This window comes from Chenopodium album, chromosome 16, assembly GCF_948465745.1.
Source record: "Chenopodium album chromosome 16, dcCheAlbu1.1, whole genome shotgun sequence".
NCBI classification, from domain to species: Eukaryota; Viridiplantae; Streptophyta; class Magnoliopsida; order Caryophyllales; family Amaranthaceae; genus Chenopodium; species Chenopodium album.
The window spans coordinates 38,134,130-38,154,849 of record NC_137849.1 but is presented as its reverse complement, the minus strand read 5'-3'; the positions used below and the strand labels follow the sequence as shown (position 1 = coordinate 38,154,849).

Here is a 20,720-nt window from a genome sequence, read left to right as displayed (position 1 = left end):
GGACACTACACTACTATTGCTCTTCCAAGAAGGATTTTATTAGCATCCGAGTACTCGATCATCCAAAGAAGATGGATTGTGTTGAAACTCAAGAAGTTTTTACACCAATGGAGGTTAGTCACCCCCCTGTGAAAGGGCATGATAGGTGTGAAGCAACTCCAAATTTGGCACAAGAAGATTCGACCATAGGTATGGTTGATCAAGTGTCATCATCGTGTGAAAGTACGCCGGTGCCCCTTCCAGATGCTCCAGTCTACTCCCCGGTGAAGTTTGCTGCAAGCCCCAACAATTCCTCTTCTCAAAATTTGAAGTTATTGGTTTCTTCTTGTCGTTCCAGAGTTAGAAGGCAAAGTCATTCTCTAAGAAGTTTAACTTCCTCTGTTTTTACTAACCCTTTGTTTTGCAGAATGAGTGGCTAAAAAAGGAAAGCGTCTTATCCCACCGAACTTGTATGGCTTCCGAATAGAAAGTTGTTATATGGTTCTACCCCTAATGTTCTAGTGTGTACTTTAGTTTATGATTAATTTAGGGTTTTGCTGTAGTAAAAAAAAAAAAAAAAAAAAAAAAAAAAAAAAAAAAAAAAAAAAAAAAAAAAAAAAAAGAGGTTTACCGGAAAATCATAATTGTTTAGAGAGCCTTAAACAATACAAATGCTACTAATACTTCAATAAGCTAAAGCAATTGGTATCCATCCAATGACGCAAGTTTTGGGTATGTTTTTTTGTTTTGGATTAATCTTCGATGTAGCTTATGTATGAAAATAACTAAAGCACTACTCAATTTGAAAATACAATAATGTTAATTTGAAAGTAACTAAAGCACTACTCAATTTGAAAGCACTTGGAGTTGGATCTTGCTAACAATAATGTTAATTTGAAAATGCATACTAAATCACTTTCAATTTAATTTTTCTAATTATAGTCATTTTATCCAGCACTTCTAAGACGTTGTTAGCTTTTGCCTTTGAAGTAGTTATGAGAATTTTTCATAAATTGGTGGTCTAAGTTAACCCCTATTTAATCAAACATTATTTTTCAACTTTACAAGTCAACTTTTAAACTTAACAGTTTGTTTGGATAAAGAAAGGGGAAGGAAAAGAAGGGGAGGGAGGAGAAGAGGGGAGGGAAAGGAAGGGGAGGGAAGAATGGTGAGTTTTCCTGAGAGATCAATTTCCTACAATTTAATCATTCCATTTCTCTCCCCTCCAATTCCCTCCCTTCCTCATTTGCTATCCAAATGAAAGATACTCCATCTCTCCATTTCTCTTCCCTTCCTTTCCCTCCATTTCCTCCAATCCAAACACACTGTAAAAGTTGTTGCCAAACAGTAACAAAACTCAAGCATACCAAAATAAGGAACAGAAGAGAATGAACTTTTACTATTTTAAGCATTATTTGTCTTAGGGTCAAAACATAAAAATTACTAAGTCCACTTCCCTCAATTTTATAGGGTTAAGTGGATTAGTGGAATACAAAACTATCAAGTAAATCAAACATGAAAATACTTACTAGAATAATTGTGCTATCTTTTTAGCCAACTACTGTATAAGATTGCTACACATATATAACCTCTGCATTCTTGAGAACCAGTGCTGCTAAATCAATAAAAGAATATAGATACCTATTCCGAAACAGCGTATTTTCCCAAGCTATGATAACCCGTCCATTGGAAGCTAAGCTATGGCTGACCTAATAGTTTCTACTTCAGAGGGACGCCATCTTGTCTTCCGAACACTAAGTAAACCTTCATTGTCTTTTGAGAACGTGAATTTGATCTTCCACTGTAGGGATTTCGCCATGCTCTCCACCTCAGCTATGGTTTCAGCATTGTCTCTTACTATCAAAGTTCCTTCTGGCCTTAGAATTCTGTCTACTTCTGCCATAACTCCCTTGAGGTTACACCTGAGCAAAAAAGTTGATCATTATAAATTAAAGCAGATGAAAGTCCTGAAACTCACATTAATATAATGGATCTTAAGCAATATCAGAAGATTGCCAAACCTTTTCTTGAGATCTGAGAAGAGATGATCAGCATGAAGTAGATCATATGTTCTTGGGTAGGTATTGAATGACTCACACCAATTATGATATATACCAAATAAACCTCGTTCATAGATAACCGGCAGGGTGTCTGGTGAGGTGACAGGAACTACATTCATAACCCAAAGTTTCAGGTCCTTCAAAGCTGCAGCAAATCTGGAAGAAAATTGCAAATCAGAGGAAAAAAAAAACATAAAGAGTAACTTGCTAACTGCATCCTCATATAGCAGAATAACGCTAACATTCTTAAGTCATAAAACCCAGATGTATATGAACTTAAGGAGAAAACAAAATGCTGAGAGAGAGCAACACTCTCATGTGAATAACAAATTACAATCAAACAATAAGATTTGTTATACTATTTGATCTAAACATTTTAAACTTTCAATGCATGGTTTTGTAGTCAAATTAACGTTTTTCAAACTTCAACTATTTTCTGATCTCCTGATTCTCAATTATCAACTAATAATTCTTACTCCATATTGCATGCTTCAGGTAAATTATCAGATACAGAGAACATATGGAGTTTAAAGTAAGTAAAGTAACAAGAGCTTACCCTCCATATATAGCTCTCATATCCATCACATTTCTCACCGAAGACCAATCAATGCCAATACCATCCATGTAAGAATCAGCAACAACACGTTTCCAGTGCTTACTGTCAGCAGTGAAATCCTTTGGAGCTGCTTTGCCATAAACCCCAGTCTCAGAGTCTTTTAACCAGTAAGGAGTTTTATCCAGCCTTGATGGCCACTTAGCAGGCAACTGAGATCCACGTTCCGATGGATCTGTTGGTACTTTGTGTAAGCATGCCTCCATTGGTATATCCCTGAAAAAAGAAATTTTCGACAATCAATATCAAATACATCAACTACAAAGGGCCACAGACAAAAAGGATGAAAAAAAAATACACACACAATCACGCACAGATGTAAAATACCAATTCATTTACCACCATATCCTCCCCACTTCCCACCGCCAGGTACACCACCCTCCTGCAGCAGGGATGTAGCACTAACATGCCCTAACTGGAGGTGAGTGATCATAGAGAATTTGTACCAAGTCTTTATTCATAGTTCAGCAAAAAGTGCTCTCAGTAATAAGAGACACAACAACTACTAATCACAATTAAACCATCACAGTCTTTGCAGTGAAAATAATGCAATATCTGGTGGTCATAGACTCATAGTAAATCAAGAATGACACCCATCTGTGATTTGGAGATAGTTTACTCCTGTTTTTGAGCACTCACAAGCCGAAAACTGTTTGATATTTTAAGCCCTAGGTTTATGGTTTGAATGTTATTTTGAGACAAATTTTATGTATTAATGTGATTACTTCACTGTGACTAATAAAAATAGAAGTAAAAAATACTTATATTTATCTCTCACACCTTTCCCTGCTCGGTCAAAACAATGCTCTCCATGGGTGGAAGAGCTTACCATAAAATGTTGTCTGTGGGTTCCTCTACCAGTCACAACAATTGGGGTACAGGAAGCCAATGACTGGAGTCGTTCAGGTTTATTTTACACAAGTTGCTTTGACATAAGTGGCATATTTATCATGTGCTCTAACATCTATTTCACATATATAAAGACAAAGCAAAGATTACCAGGCCGCATTTGGGTTATCAGATTCTTCACAAAGTGAAGGCTCACTCCTCATTCTACTCTCATAGCAATCATTGGACATAGGTTTGCGATATATTGCTGCAGATACTCCATTTACAGTATCTTTCCCGATTTTCAGAAGCTCCCAGCACATTGACTTAGTTAGCTTGGACATAGCTGAGAATACAGTACACAGAGTTCAGATCAGTTTCATGCCAGTAATTGCAAGACTAATAGAATGATGAAGTAAAAAACTGTTATATAATGCACCTTTCCAAATGGCCACGTTCTCCTCATCTTTACGGTAAACTGGAGTGGCAGACCATACAAAGTAGCTTCCCGGGCGCAAGACACGATTAAGTTCCAAAAGCAGTTTACCACCTATCAAGTATATTAACGTTAGATTCAAATTTAAATTAAACTTTTAAAAGTTGTAGTTCAGGATGACGTGTAAAACACCTTCTGCATGCCAAGGGACCCTGCAACGTGCACAATGGACGATATCAAAGGCGTTGCTGGGGAAGGGTAATCTCTTTGTACCCATGACAGCAGATATAGCTGGTATTCCTCTTTCAAGTGCAAATTGCACTTGAGCTTCATGTTCGTCTTTGGGAGCCAGTGACAAAGTGAGTACATCTTTGTCAAAAAGAAATCCTCCGAAACTAGCTACACCACATCCTACATCCAAAACAACACGACTTCGCTTCCCCCAGGCAATATCAGGAAGAGTCTGAAAATAAAAGAAAAAAGAAAGGTTCACTGAGTTACAATGAAATTCAAAGTGCTAGCAACATCAAGTATGGGTTTTTAAGAAATGGGGTTGATTATTTTTCAACATCGAGAAACAACAACCAAATACATCCCACTAAAAAGTAATATAATGGTAAAGTTTAGAACACATATTGCCATCAATGATTATATAGTAAGTCAGTGACACAGTATCACAGAAGCATGGGAAACCTACATTGCCAAAATTAAGCAGACCGAGAATAAGATATAGGAGAACAGATGAAGACTTGATCAGATGTGACAGAGAGAAACAATTCAAGTGTTTCCAGCACAAAGCATAAGCAAGGAACAAAGTCACTCTCAAATGTTCTACCACTGGAGAATGCGCAACAATAGTAATAAACTCACGTATAAACTGGTAATGAAGCAACAGCATAATCAAAAAAGAAATTTCTTGATTGAGACAAGCAGGACAGAAATATAATAACAGATTTGGGGGGGGGGGGGGGGGGGGGGTCCGGGGAGAGATAAGCCAACGAGATTTGATCCCTAGACCACAGGAATCTAAGGTGGAGAGGGATACCACTATTACACCACCTCAAAGCTCAACTTGATACCGGAAGGAAATTACCTAGTAACAAAAGAAGGGCTAGAGACATAAGAAACATACTTCAACCTCAATGAGGTGCCAACTGCCAAGCATGCAGGCAATGCAGCACAACCAGACATAAAATACATAACCCTTCAGGTTAAAGAACCACTCATGACCTCTGAGTGAGGGACTAGACTCCAGCTATATAAATAATTAATTCTTCTATTTATTCCCTTTTTTTTTTTTGATCAAAAATTATCAGTTGGTTTTATATACTTGTGAATGCATGCATCAGCAAAATAGCTGTTCACCTTTTTGAACATTACAGCCATAAAAATGAGGAAAATGCATCAGCAATGATGCTACTTCATCAATAAAGATGAAGGATAATCAGCGGGGGGAAATAATGCAGTAAAGGATAACCTTTTCAATGAAATCAATGTAACGTGTAGCACCATGCACGAATTGTGTCCCACCACCAGGAAATGTGATATACTCCCCAGAAGCCTGTACCCAATTCTGATGTCCCTTCACTTCTGCAAGCTTGAGATGGGGAACATTGGCAAACCATATCTGCATAAACAAACACAACAACGTATTATAATAAGCACAAAAATAAGAATGATCCAATGCAGTCATTTCTTTACTTCTTTACTTCAAAGCACTTTGAGTACCTTCTCCCTGCTTTTAGGCCACCTCACGGAAGTTTTATACCCCTCAGGCAGAGGAACGAGGCATGTGGGAGCTTCCTCAGGGCAGTGCCTCTCTCGGTGTTCATAATGACCTGTACTGGGAAGCCTTTTGATAGCCTGAATGTTGTCAAGGCAAGGAATATAATCTGGCCCAGCAGTGACATTACAGAGTTTCCATTTGTAGGTCTTTTGGTCCTCAGAAGATGAGTCTGAGGATTTCTCAGAAACTTTCTGTTTTTCTGACTCAGCTTTTTGAGTTGACCAAGCCCCGGTCTGAGTGGAAGTTTCATCCAGTAACTCTGCTTTGTCCTTGGACTCACTTTCTGTACTAACTTTCTCCTGGCTTTGACTATCAGTTTCATCCTTCACTTCATCTATCTTTTCCTTAGCACCTTCAGAACTCTCCTCAGATCCAGATTTCTCTTCAGAGTCGTCAGTTTTGAGTTTACTGTCATCTATCTTTTCCTTTACACCTTCAGAACTCTCCTCTGATCCAGATTTCTCTTCAGCTTCGTCAGTTTTGATTTTACTGTCATCATTATTTTCCTCAGATTCTTGTTGAATTTTTTCAGTTGTCTCATCTCCTCCGGTATTTGAGTCTTCTTCTGCGCTTTTGACATCTTCATCCTTCACAGACTCAACTTCTTTTTCCTTATTGGCATCAACCCTCTCATCCTCATCAGAACCCGATTTCTCTGGCTTCTCCTCCTGACCAGATTCACCCGAATTCTCAGACTCTTGGCCTACACTTTCATTTTCTTGCAACTTCGAGCCACTCTCATCTCTCTCACTGGCCTGTTCGATATTCCCCTTAAGACCGTCCTCAGGCAAGTCACCTGAATTATCCTCAAACTCCCTAGAACTTTTCTCACTCACTTTATTTTGCTTGGCATCCTTTCCTACAGACATACCAACATAACCAGCAGGGTCTACCGACGAGGACATCGTGATCCAGGCCCCGACTAAGCATGCTGCCACAATCACAACAACAACAATGGTCGAACAGTAGTTCGACGACGATTTCCCCCTCGCATCAATGCGAGTATACCTTCCCGACGCCATCCCTTTACCAAAACCACAACCACCCTCTCAAATTTATCTTGTAATACTGACAATAGAAATCACAAAGAAATCAATCAACAACCCAGAAAATCAAAATTGCAAATCAAAATCAAATTCTATATCTTTAAGAAAAACCAATCAGAAACCTACCAAGAAAAAGCAATATCTACGTTCACATTCAAAATAATTACAAAAACCCATAAAAGCAATGAACAGAAACTCAATCATAACTAGTTAAAACTTACAAAAATTACAACCCACAAAATTTTCAATCATATTAAACAATCCAGCATCGATCCACATAAAAAAAAAATTACACTTAAATCACAATTAAAATCACAAAATTCAAACAACAAACTATAATACTAGCATTGATCTTTCTTCATAAAAAAAGATTAATTCCTAAATAAAATAAAGCAAACAATCAAATTTAGAACTACAAACAATTAGAATAAAGAACCCAAAAGCCTCAAAAAACAGGAAGAAATACCAAGATCCAAAAAAATGAAAATGGGTTAAAGAAAGAGAGAGAAGAAATGTACCAAGTTGAGAAATCTGAAGATTTGGAGCTGAAACAATGAAGAATTTAAAGGGGTTTTAATGGTGGAGATGAGAGAGAGAGAGTGAGTGATGGGGTTCACTCAACACTGTCGACTGCCGACTACTACCGACTGCCTTTACAGCGGGTGTTGGAATGATTTATTCCTAATTACTTTATTAACCAAATTTTGATTTTATATCATTATAATAATCAACCTTAAATCAAGGTTTTATTTATTTATAGTATAGTACACTTGCAAAAATTTAATACACATGTTGTATCTTGTTTCCTAAGCCAATTTATGTAACTATCTAAGGCCCTGTTCTTTAGAGCTGCTCTGTTCTGCTTTGCTTGCCTCTGCTCTGCCTTGCTCTGCTCTGCTCTGCTGAAATCTGCTCTGCTTTGCTCTGCTCTGCTCTGCTCTGCTCTAGGTTAATATCAATTAATAATATCAATAAACCAATAATTAATAATACTTAATAATTAAAGTACACAATAATTAAAGTACATATTTTAAAATTATAACAATTATAAATTCACAATACAAATTTTTTATTATTTATTAATAATAATGTCTAACAATTTCTAAATACATATTGATCTTTATAATAACACATAATACATGTTTTTTTTGGGATCAATAATACTACATTATTATAATAATAGTGAAAAATAATGATATAAAAAAGAAGATATTTTACTAATTTGGCGGACTCGGCATATCCAAATACTCTTGGATATATGACGCCATACTTCGGGGGAGTAAGAATACATATGCCTGATTCTAGAATACTGCCACCTAGAGGATTAAAAGAACATTTTAATAAGCTTCATTCATCGCTAAGAATGAAGGTGGAATGTTCATTTGGACAGTTAAAAAAAATGTGGAGGATACTACATAACATGCCACAAGTGTCACAAAAGAGTCAAATGTCAATCATTATAGCCACTTGCACACTACATAATTTTATTCGGATGCATAAGCTTGGCATACCAATCATTCAACATGACGCAAGTATAAGAGTAGCATATTCAACTATGTATGCACAATGGCGCAAACTTAGTATGGCCAAAGTGCGACATCGTATAGCACGCCGAATTTGGAGGGCTAATCGCTCGGAAAGCGACAATGAAGGTGATGACAATGAATATCAAGATGGTAGTGAAGATGATGAAAATGAAGATCAAAATGACAATGAAGATGATGAAAATGAAGATCATATGGAAGTAGATGGTTAATTCAGCACAATGTTTTAATAATTTGAATATGTAATGATTTGAATATTTTAAACCATTATCGTCTTTTATATATTCAGTATAAACATATGTTAACGTGGTACACATCTATTTATGTTTTCATTCACCCATCAATTATAATAGTGGTAGTAGTAAAAATAATAATAATAGTAGTAATAATAGTGGTAGTAGTAGTAGTAGTAATAATAATAATGGTAGTACAATGCGATAATGATAGTAATAGTAGTTAAATTAAATAGTAACAACATTAATAATAATAATAATAGTAATAATAATAATAAAATTAAAAAAATAATAATAAAAAAATAAAATTAAAAAAAATTAATAATAATAATAATAACAATAATAATAATAATAATAAAATTAATAATAATAGTTGTATTAATATTAATAAAAATAATGCTAAAATCTGCTCTGCTCTGCTTAAATCTCCTCTGCTCTGCTCTGCTCTGCTAAAATCTGCTCTGCTCTGCTCTGCTCTGCTGAAATCTGCTCTGCTCTGCTTGCCCCTGCTCTGCCCTGCCCTGCTCTGCTCTGCTCTGCCCAGAAGCTCAAAAGAACAGGGCCTAAGGAAGTGAGATCTAGTGAGATTTTTTATAATTCTAATGATTTGATGGTGTGTGTATGTGCAACGTATCGGGCTATTAATTATAGACCAGATCAAAATAAGATTAATTTCGAACTGATTTAGATTGTGTTTTATTAAAGTGATTGAATTAATTTTATTATTGTTTAGCAAAAAATTGTGATTAACTGTTTTTTCCTAAATTAATTACTCCATATTAATTGATAAGAAATAATGTAATGTCATACCAATTTCTATATGTTCGTTATATTTATTTGCATATACAAATAAATTATCATGTACTTATCTAAATTGTATGTCGATATTACGTATTTAAAGTATGTACTCGGATTAATTTGTGTGCTATGTACTTATGTGTGACATAATTGATTTTAACACCGCAATGTTTACAAATAAAAATTGGGAACAGAATATTCAAGTTAGGATATTAAGTAGCATCACGAAAAGGGAATCCTTGAATTTTATAAAGTTATTTGAATAATGTTTTAGGGACATTGTATTCACTTCATTTTTGCATATTTGAATTTATACAAGTATTAATTATTTTAACTTGTTTTTATCTCTTTTATTTATAACATACGGTATTTGAAGGGTCATTTTTTTAAAATCAGCAAAATCAATTGAAGTTGAGATTTTAAGCTACAACCTCCTTGGAAAATATCTTAATTCCAATGTTTCTTTTTTGCTCCTAGTTGATATGTTTTGACTTTGTGCAAAAAATCATAATCATATACGGAGTACGTTGTTATTTTTTTCTTGCTTATATTAATATTTAAAATTATGTGTTAGCAAACGTATTTATAAGAAATGTGAAACCAGTATGAAAAGGAAGAAATATTACAGTAGATTTTATTCAATTTACATAGTATAAATCTAATTACAATTTTAAATTAATTGAAAATACTACTTCTATGATAAAACACCTGACAAAGCTCTGGGAAGACGAGTGGAAATTACAAAGTCAACAATTAACAGATGTCTGGCAATCTGGCATAATTATAGAGAAAATTGTCTGGCAATTAACAATCAATGGGAAGGGTAATATTGGAATTTTAAAAAAAAATTGCACAATATTATGCCTTTTTAAAGGGCAATTGCTTTTCTAGTACTCCGTAATTTTTTTTTTTTTTTTTTTTTTTTTTTTGAGGATTAATACTGTATAAATTTTATAGCCTACATTTGCTTTTTTAGTACTCCGTATAAATATATAAGGAAATGTACGTATCATACAATAAACAACTAAAAGAAAATTGAGCTACAAAAAAAACAGCTGCATCATTAAAAGTTGATGAAGCTAGATATATAGGTAAAAGAATAGACCTATCTCACTATCTCAGCAATGCAAAGTTCATTCTAGTTTGAGGACTGGTGATTCAATTAGTCAAGCTGTGGCACCAGCAATTAGTTCTACTTCCGAGGGCCGCCACAATGTCTTCATTATACAGACTAGTTCATCGTTATCATTGTAATGAGTGATCTTCCAGTGAAGCGATTTAGCCATGCTCCTTACCTCGGACATGGTCTCAGTATTGTCCCTAACTATTAATCTACCCCCTGGCCTCAATATTCTATCTACTTCTGCCATCACCGAAACAATGTTGCACCTGTTACAGGGACAAAAGTACTATCGTAATATCATCAAAGAACTATATAATAATATACACAAATGAACCATTAGCATTTGATTTCCGAACCTTTTTGCAAGATCAGAGAAGAGGTGATCTGCATGAAGGAGATCATAAGATCTTGGGTAGGTGCTAAATGATTCACACCAGTCATGGTATATTCCAAATAGGCCACGCTCGTATATAATAGGAAGAGTGTCTGATGAATTGACGGGAACTACATTCATCACCCACAGTTTCAAATCCTTCAAAGCTGCAGCAAATCTGTTTAAGAGAGCAATTTAAGGCTGAGTTAAAGAAGTAGGCTAGTTTCTTTTATTTGCATCAACACATACTTAAATGGCAGGGCTAATTATGGCTACTAAAAGGCTATTTTCAAGGAAAAAAAACATATATGACTTTCATATATCAATTATATACTGATTGAGAATCAACCTAGTCAAGGAAAACAGAAGGAATAAAGCATGTACTAGGAAGGTTGCTTGTGCCGTAAAGGGACCTACACCTACTCACCATTATAGTGAATCTGTGCATGTTTGTATTACAATATCCAAAGAGAAGGATAGCAGCATAACTACAGCTTCTAAGATCAGTAATTCAGTAATAATTCATTGAATTTATTTAGTCTAGACTTTACCTATTCAAGTAATCCACATGTTTCCATGCTGGTTCCGTTTTAATTTTCTTTCTTTTTATTTTTTAAAACCTCTTTTCCGTGAGACAAGGGTGTTGACAAGGACTGAAATATCATTGACAAATTATTTAATTGGAAAATATAATTTGAAATCATACCCTCCATATGATGCATTCATGTCCATGACATTTCTAACCAACGACCAGTCAATTCCAATCCCATTCATATATGTATTGGTAATTTCATGTTTCCAGTGGTTATGGTCATCAATGAAGTCCTTGGGAGAATTTCCAACAGTAGAACCCTTCAACCAGTAAGGAGGTTTCTCCAACCGTGATGGCCAAGGTGCTGGCCATTGAGCCCCACGTTCAGATGAATCTTTGGCCACTTTGTGTATGCACTGCTGAAGTGGTGTATACCTGAGAAACACACGGTCAATAAATCAAGCAACAAAGACTAATCCTCCAAAACATCACAAAAAGAAAAGGCAATGCCTTTATGGCGTGCCTCAGTGAGAGGAGGTAGTAACAAAGTAAGAACTTCTTCCATAAAAGTATGTCCGTTGTACATTCTTCCCTTTAGCATCCTGAATAGGTAGGTCAGGGAAACGGAACAAATTGCAACTAAGCCAGGACTCTCAAAACGCAAAAAAGGGGAAGAAAAGGGAGCACTTAACAAATTCAAATGCTCTCTCCTTATATCTAATAAATGCTCCAAGTCAGCATCTAGATGATCCCAATTTAATAAAAGTGCACACCTATGGACCTACCATTAAGCCACACCACAAAAACGAGCTAGGCCTTGTTTGGTTCAAGTAATGCTCCTTTCTTTCGGATATTATTCAATTTTTTGGAAGTGACTTCTTAAAGTTAAATTGCTATGTTATCACTTAAGTTTGCAACATGTACTATATAACTAGGAAGCATAAAAAGAGTAGAATCTGTAGAACAGAACCAACTACTTCTTAATTAAAGTGTCCATGCAAACATAGAAGCAATAAGCACATGCAAAGTTCACTTCCCAATATCCATTGACATTTTAATTGCAATAGAATACTATACATAGATACTTGGAATTTGCTTGTCAGGTTGACTAACCATGAGATGACTAAAGAGGAAAAATAACATAGTTTCTTCAAGGTTAAATCATAATAAAATGTTAGGCAGAAATTACCAGGCATCATTAGGGTCATCCGAATCATCGCAAAGTGGAGGATCATTTGTTGGCCTTTCTTCATAGCAATCATTTGAACTAGTTTTTCTGAATATAGCTGCAGATTTTCTGTTAACTCCATCTTTCCCCACTTTTACTAGTTCCCAGCACATTGCCTTAGTTAGCTTGGACATCTCTGCATGCATGATACACAAACTCCATAAGTTTCTCCAAAAAGAAGCATAGCTAAGCACTGATGATACTCAAGATTAAAATGAATTTCACCTTTCCAGATGCTTGTATCTTCAGCACCTTTTCGATAAACTGGAGTAGCAGACCATACAAAGTAGCCTCCAGGTCGCAAAAGACGATTCAGTTCCAAAAGGAGTTTACCACCTAAAGTCAATCCAAACAAATTCATGGTGCATTTGTTTGCATAAAAGGTATAATCCTGGTTCACTGAGATAAACATTACCTTCAATATGCCAAGGGACCCGGCAACGAGCACAATGGATAACATCAAATACCATGGACGGATAGGGTAACCTTTTTGTTCCCATTACAGCTGAAATAGCAGGTATTCCTCTTTCAAGTGCGAACTGAACTTGAGCTTCATGTTCATCCTTAGGAGCTAATGACATAGTGAGTACATCCCTGTCAAAAAGATACCCTCCAAAACTGGCCACACCGCATCCAACATCCAATACAACACGGCTTTGCTTACCCCAAGCAGTTTCAGGAAGAGTCTGAATTTCAAAAATGAATTTATAATGCAAGAAAATTTTAATGCGAAAAATAGACAGATGCAGTACAAAATGCATAATTCCCGAGATTAAAGCTCAAAATAAAAAAGAGCAACAATACCATTGCACACCATAAGATAAGAAAATTGCGAAGTAAAGTGATAAAATAAATTGCAATCTCTGCCTTCTTTCTTTCCCTATGCATAATTTCTATCTTTATTTGTTCAAAGAAATGATTTGATAATCTAAATATCACATAACAATGGTTGCTATGCACAGACAAGCCTAAGGCAAACTTAAGTGATAACATATATTGCAATATTTTCTGTCTTTCTGTAACTACTTGTTTACTTTCCATCTTTCTTTCACTAATCCTTGACTTTTGCTATGTCCATTAATGCTGCAAAATATTTGATTCAAAGTAAATTTTTAATCATATAATATCACATAACAAGGGTTGTTATTTGCACAGACATTACTATATTAACAAGGAAAAAAAACATTTATTTGTGGAATCACCTGTTGAATATAATCAATATAATGAAGAGCGCCATACTTAAATTGAGTCCCACCACCAGGGAAGGTAAGGTACCGATCATAAATCTTCACCCAGTTCTGTTTTCCCTTGTAATCAACAAGCCTTGTATGGGGAACGTTAGTGAACCATATCTGGATAATCCAATATAAAACTTATTATAACAAGAACAAGAAAAATATCTTATTTCAAAACTCTCTTTTCATTTCTTAATCAAAGCATTAAGTGTACCATGTCTCTGCTTTTAGGCCATTTGACTGGGGTTCTATACCCTTTAGGTAGAGGAACAAGACAAGTAGGAGCTTCATCAGGACAATGTCGTTCCCTGTGCTCGTAATGTCCTGTGGTGTGTAGCATTTTGAGAGCTTGAACATTGTCAAGGCAAGGAATATAATCTGGTCCTGCAGTGACATTACATACTTTCCATCTATATTCTTTTTGGTGTTTTGGCACTGAGAATCCCTGTGAGAGTTTTTCTTTCTCTGACTCAGCTGATTGTGTTGGCCAAGGCATAGCTTGAGGTTGAGGTGAAGTTTCATTTGACAACTCTGTCCCAGATGTTGACTCATTTTTTGACGGTAAAACACTGGAATTCTCTTTTAAATCCTTATTTATTTCTTGATCAGACTGATTGATTGCTCCATCCTGCATCTTCTTCATAGCATCTATCTCTTCCTGAGCTCCTGGTATCCTGTCTTGGTATCCTCCACTTTCCTCAACTTTGGTTTTTGTTTCTCCTACTTTGTTTGAATCATCAGAACTCTCCTCAGGTCCAGCATTGTCATCATGTCTTTGGACTACACCGTCAAACTTGTCACTAGTTACTTCCTGCTTACTCGCATCTGTCCCATCTTCTCCACGCTTTTGCTCTTCAGCTCCCTTGTTTTCTGCTTTATCCCCAGAAACCAACCCTTCTTTTACCTTTTGGGAGTTTTGCTCCTCCGTATTCTGAGACTCTTTTGGAAATGCATCTTGAACACTAGGATTGCTGCCTTCCTGCACACTGCTTCTGCCATCATTCACTTTCAAGGCATCCACAGGCAACGTAGCATCACTCTCATCTACTACCTTCGGTATGCCACCCATGAATTCCTCTACTGATATTTCTGTGCGAACAGGGCTAATTGATGATGACTGTGTCATCCAAGCAGCTAGCAAACATGTAGAAACAAACCCCATGATACAAAATATCAAACAATAGTTTGGAGAATTCTGCCCGTCAACTCGGGCATACCTTCCCTGAGCCATGACCTCTCACTAGCTAAAAATGCCTTCCTTTAGAATGATATTAACAACCCTACAAAAAGAAGGTATCAAAATGGTTAGAACAAAATCACTAATCACAGGGACCTCAATCAAAGGCGATTCTAACTTTTCAATCAATAAATCTTGAAAATCAGCTCTAGGACAAATGGATTGATTCAAAATATACATTTCCAATGAAAAATAAAGAAACCACATTGGTGTATTTTCATAAGGACACTCTAATTAGTCAGGAAGAGCATATGCATCATCAAAAACAATTCAATCCAACAATCACAATAGTCACAACTATCGACGACTGGATGCCACCTAGCTGAGTTGGTGAAGTGAGATTATACTCGACTCGGGACTCCTATCTACATCACTACCCTTTGTGGCTCCCTATACACCAAAAATTCAAAAACAACAAAACTACCACTAACGAAAAAAATTATGTCATTAGACAATCAAGGCATATAAACAGAAATTCCTTCACAATCAACCACAACCTATAAATGTGCATCACATAAATAACACTAAGCAGCTACCTTATTAAATTAAAGGTTTCGTGTTGGTAGAAGGTGTTATATACACCCGAATGTACCATACAAACCCAAGGTTAGTTTTTGCTCTTCATTTGATGATTGGGTGAAAAACAATCATCAAAATAAACTAACCTTGGGTTAGTTGGATGTACGGTACATCCGGGTTTATATAACTATCTCTCACGGGTTGATACCCAAGACCTCGGATCAAATCTCGTCTATTCCACTACACACCGACACACAATTTCAATCCTACCAAATACCAATGGAACAAACAAACATAACAATTTTATGTATGGACAAATACAGAGCATTTTGAGCAAATCATGAAAAAATTCTGAGCAAGAAAGTAATTACCCACTTTACATAAGAACCCATCAAATATGATAAACGATCAAAATAAAAGAAAAAGGAAAAGGGGGGCATGATATGAAATACCTGCAGTTGATGGTGAAAAATCAAGGCATTGGATCTTAGGAGTGAGAAGATGTTAACTGTTGAGGAAGACGAATATCATAAAAAGGAAAAGAATTTAGGATTGGATTGTGAGTTATTTAAGAAATGAATAAGGAAATGTACTATTTCCATAATCAACGCAAAGCAGTGAAATTATCAAGAAAAAGCTACCTAGTGTTTCCCCGATTTGAAGACATTCATTCCTCTATTATTAATGCCTTGAAAGTTGAAACACTGTAAACTACTCCGTAAAATAACATAACAAAACAAAACCTAATTAATTACGAGTTACTAGATCGTCCGGCTATCGGGTTGGAGGCCTTGGGGCGTAAAATATTCACAATGACAAAAGTACTCCCTCCGTTCTTTAATTAGATTTCTGTTTTTAGTATTTATTCCTCAAATAATAGATAGAAGTAGAAATCTAATTAAGGGACAAAGGGAGTAATAATAAGAAAATATGATACACGTGAGGGTAGGTTTGTACGTTCAAGTTATAATAAAGGCATTATTAGGTAAAATGCGAATGTAATTTTGTTATGGTTGAAGAAATATCATCTTTTCTATGCATTTTTAAGGTAATACTCCCTCCGTCCCTAAATTACATTCCTATTTCTAGCATTTATTCCTCACATAATAGAAGAAAACAGGAATGTAATTTAGGGACGGAGGGAGTAGCAAAATGTCTAAATAATTTCTTTCTCCCCTCTCATTTGTTTCCTTTTCACTCTGCTTTCATTTTCCGAACCAAACGCCCTCTTAATGTGATCGAAATTGCTAAAATGAAAGGGCAAGGGATCCCCACCCTCAAAGTGTCTGTAGTGGAAGGTTGAAAGGTACAATCCTTACCACTAGACCAATCTTAGCATGATACTAATGCTCGCTCATTGAATCAAAGAAGTACGCGTATAAGATGCATGATACACTTGAGAGTGTCTTACTCGACTATTCAAAAGTATAATAGACCTGTACTCAAACTCGGTCATAAAATGCATGATACACCCAAAAGTGTCATACTTTACTGAAGGTATAAATAATAATCATGTACTCAAACTTGTTCATAAGACGCATGATACACCCGAGAGTGCTATACTCGACTAGTCAAATATATAATAGACCTGTACTCAAACTCGTTCGACTGTCATACCCAACTACCCGAATGTATGTATTACTCCGTAATAGACATGTTCGCAATCTCATTCCAATCTAATTACTTGTATTAACCCTATAACCCTATTGAATAAGCTCTAAATTGAGAAATGAGTGGTAGATTAAAATTCCATGGATAGTTCAAAGAATATGGTAGGGACAAAGCATCCACATCCACATCTCTCAATTTCCTAACTCTCTCCAATTTCAATTCTACTCATCCACACACAAAATCCCTTCTTTTCTCTCTCTCTTTCACCCCTTTTCTCTGCAACCTCTCTCTTTGATGACAATGGTGGTGGTGGGTATATAACATGAAGAAGAGTGGAGGAGAGAGAATTTTGATGTGCTTCCATGGCAAGTAGCTGGACTTGTGCATTCTCACTTTCACCCCACCATTTTTTTAGCTCTAAAACTCGAAGCATTTTCTTTAGTTCTGGTACTAGAAAACCCATTTTTACTCCTATTATTTCTTCTGTTACTAAAGGTGGAGCTCCCTACAAAAATGCTCTTATATCTGAGGTATAAATTATGTTCTTGGTTTCAATTTTTAATTATTCTTTATTAATTGATGGTAGTTTGTGACCCATTTCAATTTTGAGCAATTTGGGTAAGTTTTTGTTATATGGGTTTATTTGGGAATGAAATTTGGATGTGGGGTTATTGTTTTCATCATTGTTGTCTGAATTAGAAGGTAAAATTGTAAGGGCAGTTCAAGAATTTTGGGAAGAGTGTGAGTAAATTGATTTACACTAGGTATTTGAATGTTATGATTTTGAACTGCATGATGTAATTGAGTTAGAAGTGTATGATTTTGAAGCTAGATTGCAAGCAATTTGATGGAATAATGTTGAATTTGTGTTATTTGAACTAAAACAGATGAACACAGAAAATGAGTGAAATTTTTGGTGTAGGTGGTATGTAGGATAGTTGTGGTGGTATATTGACTTTGGAGGTTGCACTTTATGGTGTAAGTGATGGACTGATGGTGGTATTGGTAGATGGGAAGTTCTTGCCTTCTTGGTCTTGGTGGTGGTAGAAGTGGTAGAAATAGGTTAGTGGTGGCGACATTGTAGTGGTTTATGCCGCGAATAGGACTTCCCTTGGCCCTTACAGTCCCTCAGGAGATTATAGCCACGCTTTATCTGGCAAGAGTCCAATAAATGATGGAAAATGAAGTTTGCAAGTCGATTTAGATTGAAAAATTGCTTCCTGCTTCAAAAGGGTTTAATTGGTACATTTTTAGCTCATGTTGTTGTCACTTATGATGGAATCTACTTGCGCAATGGTAGGAAAACTATGACCCTGAAAACTCTGTATAACTATCATGATGATAATTGAATTATGAAGTTTTAGAAAAATGTTTAGGGGGTGTAACTGGGATGTCTAGAGGATGTTGGGATTTAGTTAGAAGCCCAAAAGTATTAGTTTATATTTATATATATTTTTTTATTAAAAATTAAAAGTTTGTTGGGGTTTGTGAAGCCATGAATAAGACTATGTCATGAATAAGATCCCATGAAAATGTTGGTTAATTGATACAATCTTAGTCTATTCAACAAAGTTGTCATTCTTAAACTTTCAGTGATGAGATTCTTTTGTCATCCATGATGTTGGTAGGCTGTTAGAATTTTGGGTCCTCAAGCGACGTTTGAAGCATCAAAGCTGACAGTGGATTTCATGGGACAAGAAGTTGATGAGTACACCAAAGTTGTGCCTAGAGTTTACATTCTCTCACATTGCGATTTTACTGCAAATTTAACCCTAACCATCTCCAACATCATCAATGTTGACCAGGTATGCACCTTAAGGTATGCATAATGGCCATTCATCATATCCTTAGCATAGTCTGAAACATTTGTGTTCCTTTCCTTATTATTTTTGGTGTGTCTGGTTACTTTGTAATATGGATGTAATTTCCTCCTTTCTCACAATCTGATCGGTCCTGAATTATTTCACAACATATGGTAATTTCTTGAGCAAATCCAACATTTATGATTTCCTCATATTACAGAAAATATCGTTGAAATTTTTTTTATTGTTGTGCAATGTTGGGTAGCTCCTGAATTTGACATCCCTACTGTATGCATGCTCGTTCAATATGGTTTTAGTACTGTGACACATGTTAATTTGTACACTTTTGTTTTGAACTTGCAGTTGCAAGGATGGTACAGCAAGGATGATGTAGTTGCTGAGTGGAAAGATATTAAAGGGAAAATGCACTTGGTCGTTCATTGTTATGTTAGTGGTCCCAACAACCTCTTACGTGATCTGGTTGCTGAGCTACGATATCACATTTTCTCTAAAGATCTTCCATTGGTGAGTTCATCTTCTATCTTAACAACATGAATATCCACTATATATGATAATATTGATGATCGAATTTTTAACTTTGTTTGTTGGCCTTGACTAGGTTCTTCAAGCTATTCTGTATGGAGATTCAGCCCTCTTTAAGGCACATCCAGAACTTATGGAAGCTGTTGTATGGGTTTATTTCCATTCAAGTTCTGCGAAGTACAATTGCATTGAGTGTTGGGGCCCTCTCAAGGATGCTGCACAAGTAAATTAACTTTCGTTTATTTCTCCGACTTTTTAATGGTGTTACTCCCTCTTGAATAATAGGCCATAGTTCTATCATGATTAACTCTATGATACTCTTAAGGCCTTCACAAATAATTCCAATTTCTAAATAACGTCCAACATTAATGAGGTAGAGAAGTAAAAGTTCATATGTGAGGTATACTTGAGGTAGTTAATCCCAGAAGCTTGAGAAAATTACCCTCAAATCAAGTGTGGCCTATTTTTGAGGGAGTTATTAACTGTTTGTTTAAGCTTGTTTCAAAGATGTGGGAACATACTTACGGTTAGTTCATGTTTTTGCTTTCCAGAAGGGGGACAAAGTTCGTGGCGTGTTAAGTACAAATGACACAAGTACTCTGCAACAACAGAAACTACAGAGTCCCAAATCCTTTTTACAAGCTCTATTTACTTTTCTTCTATGAATTGCTTTTGTACAGCAAATTACACAATCTTCAGCCGGAAACAAGATTCTTCTTACCCGCAATATAAATTCTTCCAGCTCTTTGACTCTCAGTTGATGTAGGGAAGGCCCGGATTTAATCCTCAGTTGACGGGATTGTAAGGGGTTTGATGTTTTAGTTTTAAGTATACTTTATCAAACACATGATTCTTGGTGCAACTTGGACTGTTTTGTTCATTGATTCATTTAATTGGTCAATGATTATTTGTTTCTGCTGTATATTATGTATATTATGATACACAATTTGGTATTTCTTCATCTCAAAATCTGATGATTAAGATAAATCCAGATTGAAGTTATGAGATTTAAGCATCAGGATCTTTACATGTCATTCTGTAAACACAAATATTCTTGTCTGCGTACTGTTTGCTCGAGTCACTATGATTCCTATCAGCATTAGGGCATGGTAATTGGATGATTATTTATAGATGAATCAGTGTTTGTTTGTGTAAGCAATTTTCAACCTGATTGGTCGTGTCTCGTGTGTTACT

At 35.7% G+C, this 20,720-nt stretch overlaps 3 protein-coding genes across 3 annotated transcripts; 1 reads left to right on the top strand and 2 right to left on the bottom strand.

Annotated features, from left to right (window-relative positions):
• Positions 1–1,351: 1,351 nt before the first annotated feature.
• On the bottom strand, positions 1,352–7,411 carry LOC145586463 (putative methyltransferase PMT25). The gene is made up of 9 exons (XM_081643304.1): positions 7,267–7,411; positions 5,645–6,770; positions 5,394–5,543; positions 4,109–4,379; positions 3,920–4,030; positions 3,652–3,826; positions 2,596–2,868; positions 2,001–2,195; positions 1,352–1,901 (listed from the first exon to the last, which is right to left on the bottom strand). Exons 2-9 carry the CDS (start codon positions 6,722–6,724, stop codon positions 1,673–1,675), a joined length of 2,484 nt encoding a protein of 827 aa, XP_081499430.1. The 5' UTR covers positions 6,725–6,770; positions 7,267–7,411; the 3' UTR covers positions 1,352–1,672.
• A 2,875-nt stretch (positions 7,412–10,286) lies between these two features.
• On the bottom strand, positions 10,287–16,334 carry LOC145586461 (putative methyltransferase PMT24). The gene is made up of 10 exons (XM_081643303.1): positions 16,212–16,334; positions 16,023–16,078; positions 14,029–15,094; positions 13,782–13,931; positions 12,995–13,265; positions 12,805–12,915; positions 12,541–12,715; positions 11,526–11,786; positions 10,803–10,997; positions 10,287–10,712 (listed from the first exon to the last, which is right to left on the bottom strand). Exons 3-10 carry the CDS (start codon positions 15,043–15,045, stop codon positions 10,490–10,492), a joined length of 2,403 nt encoding a protein of 800 aa, XP_081499429.1. The 5' UTR covers positions 15,046–15,094; positions 16,023–16,078; positions 16,212–16,334; the 3' UTR covers positions 10,287–10,489.
• A 1,030-nt stretch (positions 16,335–17,364) lies between these two features.
• LOC145585240 (magnesium dechelatase SGRL, chloroplastic-like) lies at positions 17,365–20,555 on the top strand. The gene is made up of 5 exons (XM_081641958.1): positions 17,365–17,711; positions 18,810–18,986; positions 19,347–19,508; positions 19,603–19,749; positions 20,078–20,555. Exons 1-5 carry the CDS (start codon positions 17,544–17,546, stop codon positions 20,189–20,191), a joined length of 768 nt encoding a protein of 255 aa, XP_081498084.1. The 5' UTR covers positions 17,365–17,543; the 3' UTR covers positions 20,192–20,555.
• Positions 20,556–20,720: the final 165 nt, after the last annotated feature.

Excerpts from the sequence above, each read along its gene's own strand:
- LOC145585240 (XM_081641958.1), top strand. The coding sequence starts at position 17,544 with ATGGCAAGTAGCTGGACTTGTGCATTCTCACTTTCACCCCACCATTTT. Across the intron at positions 17,712-18,809 it reads AAAATGCTCTTATATCTGAG|GCTGTTAGAATTTTGGGTCC; the intron begins GTATAAATTATG and ends TGATGTTGGTAG. Across the intron at positions 19,750-20,077 it reads CTCTCAAGGATGCTGCACAA|AAGGGGGACAAAGTTCGTGG; the intron begins GTAAATTAACTT and ends TTTGCTTTCCAG.
- LOC145586461 (XM_081643303.1), bottom strand. The coding sequence starts at position 15,045 with ATGGCTCAGGGAAGGTATGCCCGAGTTGACGGGCAGAATTCTCCAAAC. Across the intron at positions 11,787-12,540 it reads GATGACCCTAATGATGCCTG|GTATACACCACTTCAGCAGT; the intron begins GTAATTTCTGCC and ends TGTGTTTCTCAG. Across the intron at positions 10,998-11,525 it reads ATGAATGCATCATATGGAGG|ATTTGCTGCAGCTTTGAAGG; the intron begins GTATGATTTCAA and ends TCTCTTAAACAG.
- LOC145586463 (XM_081643304.1), bottom strand. The coding sequence starts at position 6,724 with ATGGCGTCGGGAAGGTATACTCGCATTGATGCGAGGGGGAAATCGTCG. Across the intron at positions 4,031-4,108 it reads GGTCCCTTGGCATGCAGAAG|GTGGTAAACTGCTTTTGGAA; the intron begins GTGTTTTACACG and ends TATACTTGATAG. Across the intron at positions 2,196-2,595 it reads ATGAGAGCTATATATGGAGG|ATTTGCTGCAGCTTTGAAGG; the intron begins GTAAGCTCTTGT and ends ATTTTCTTCCAG.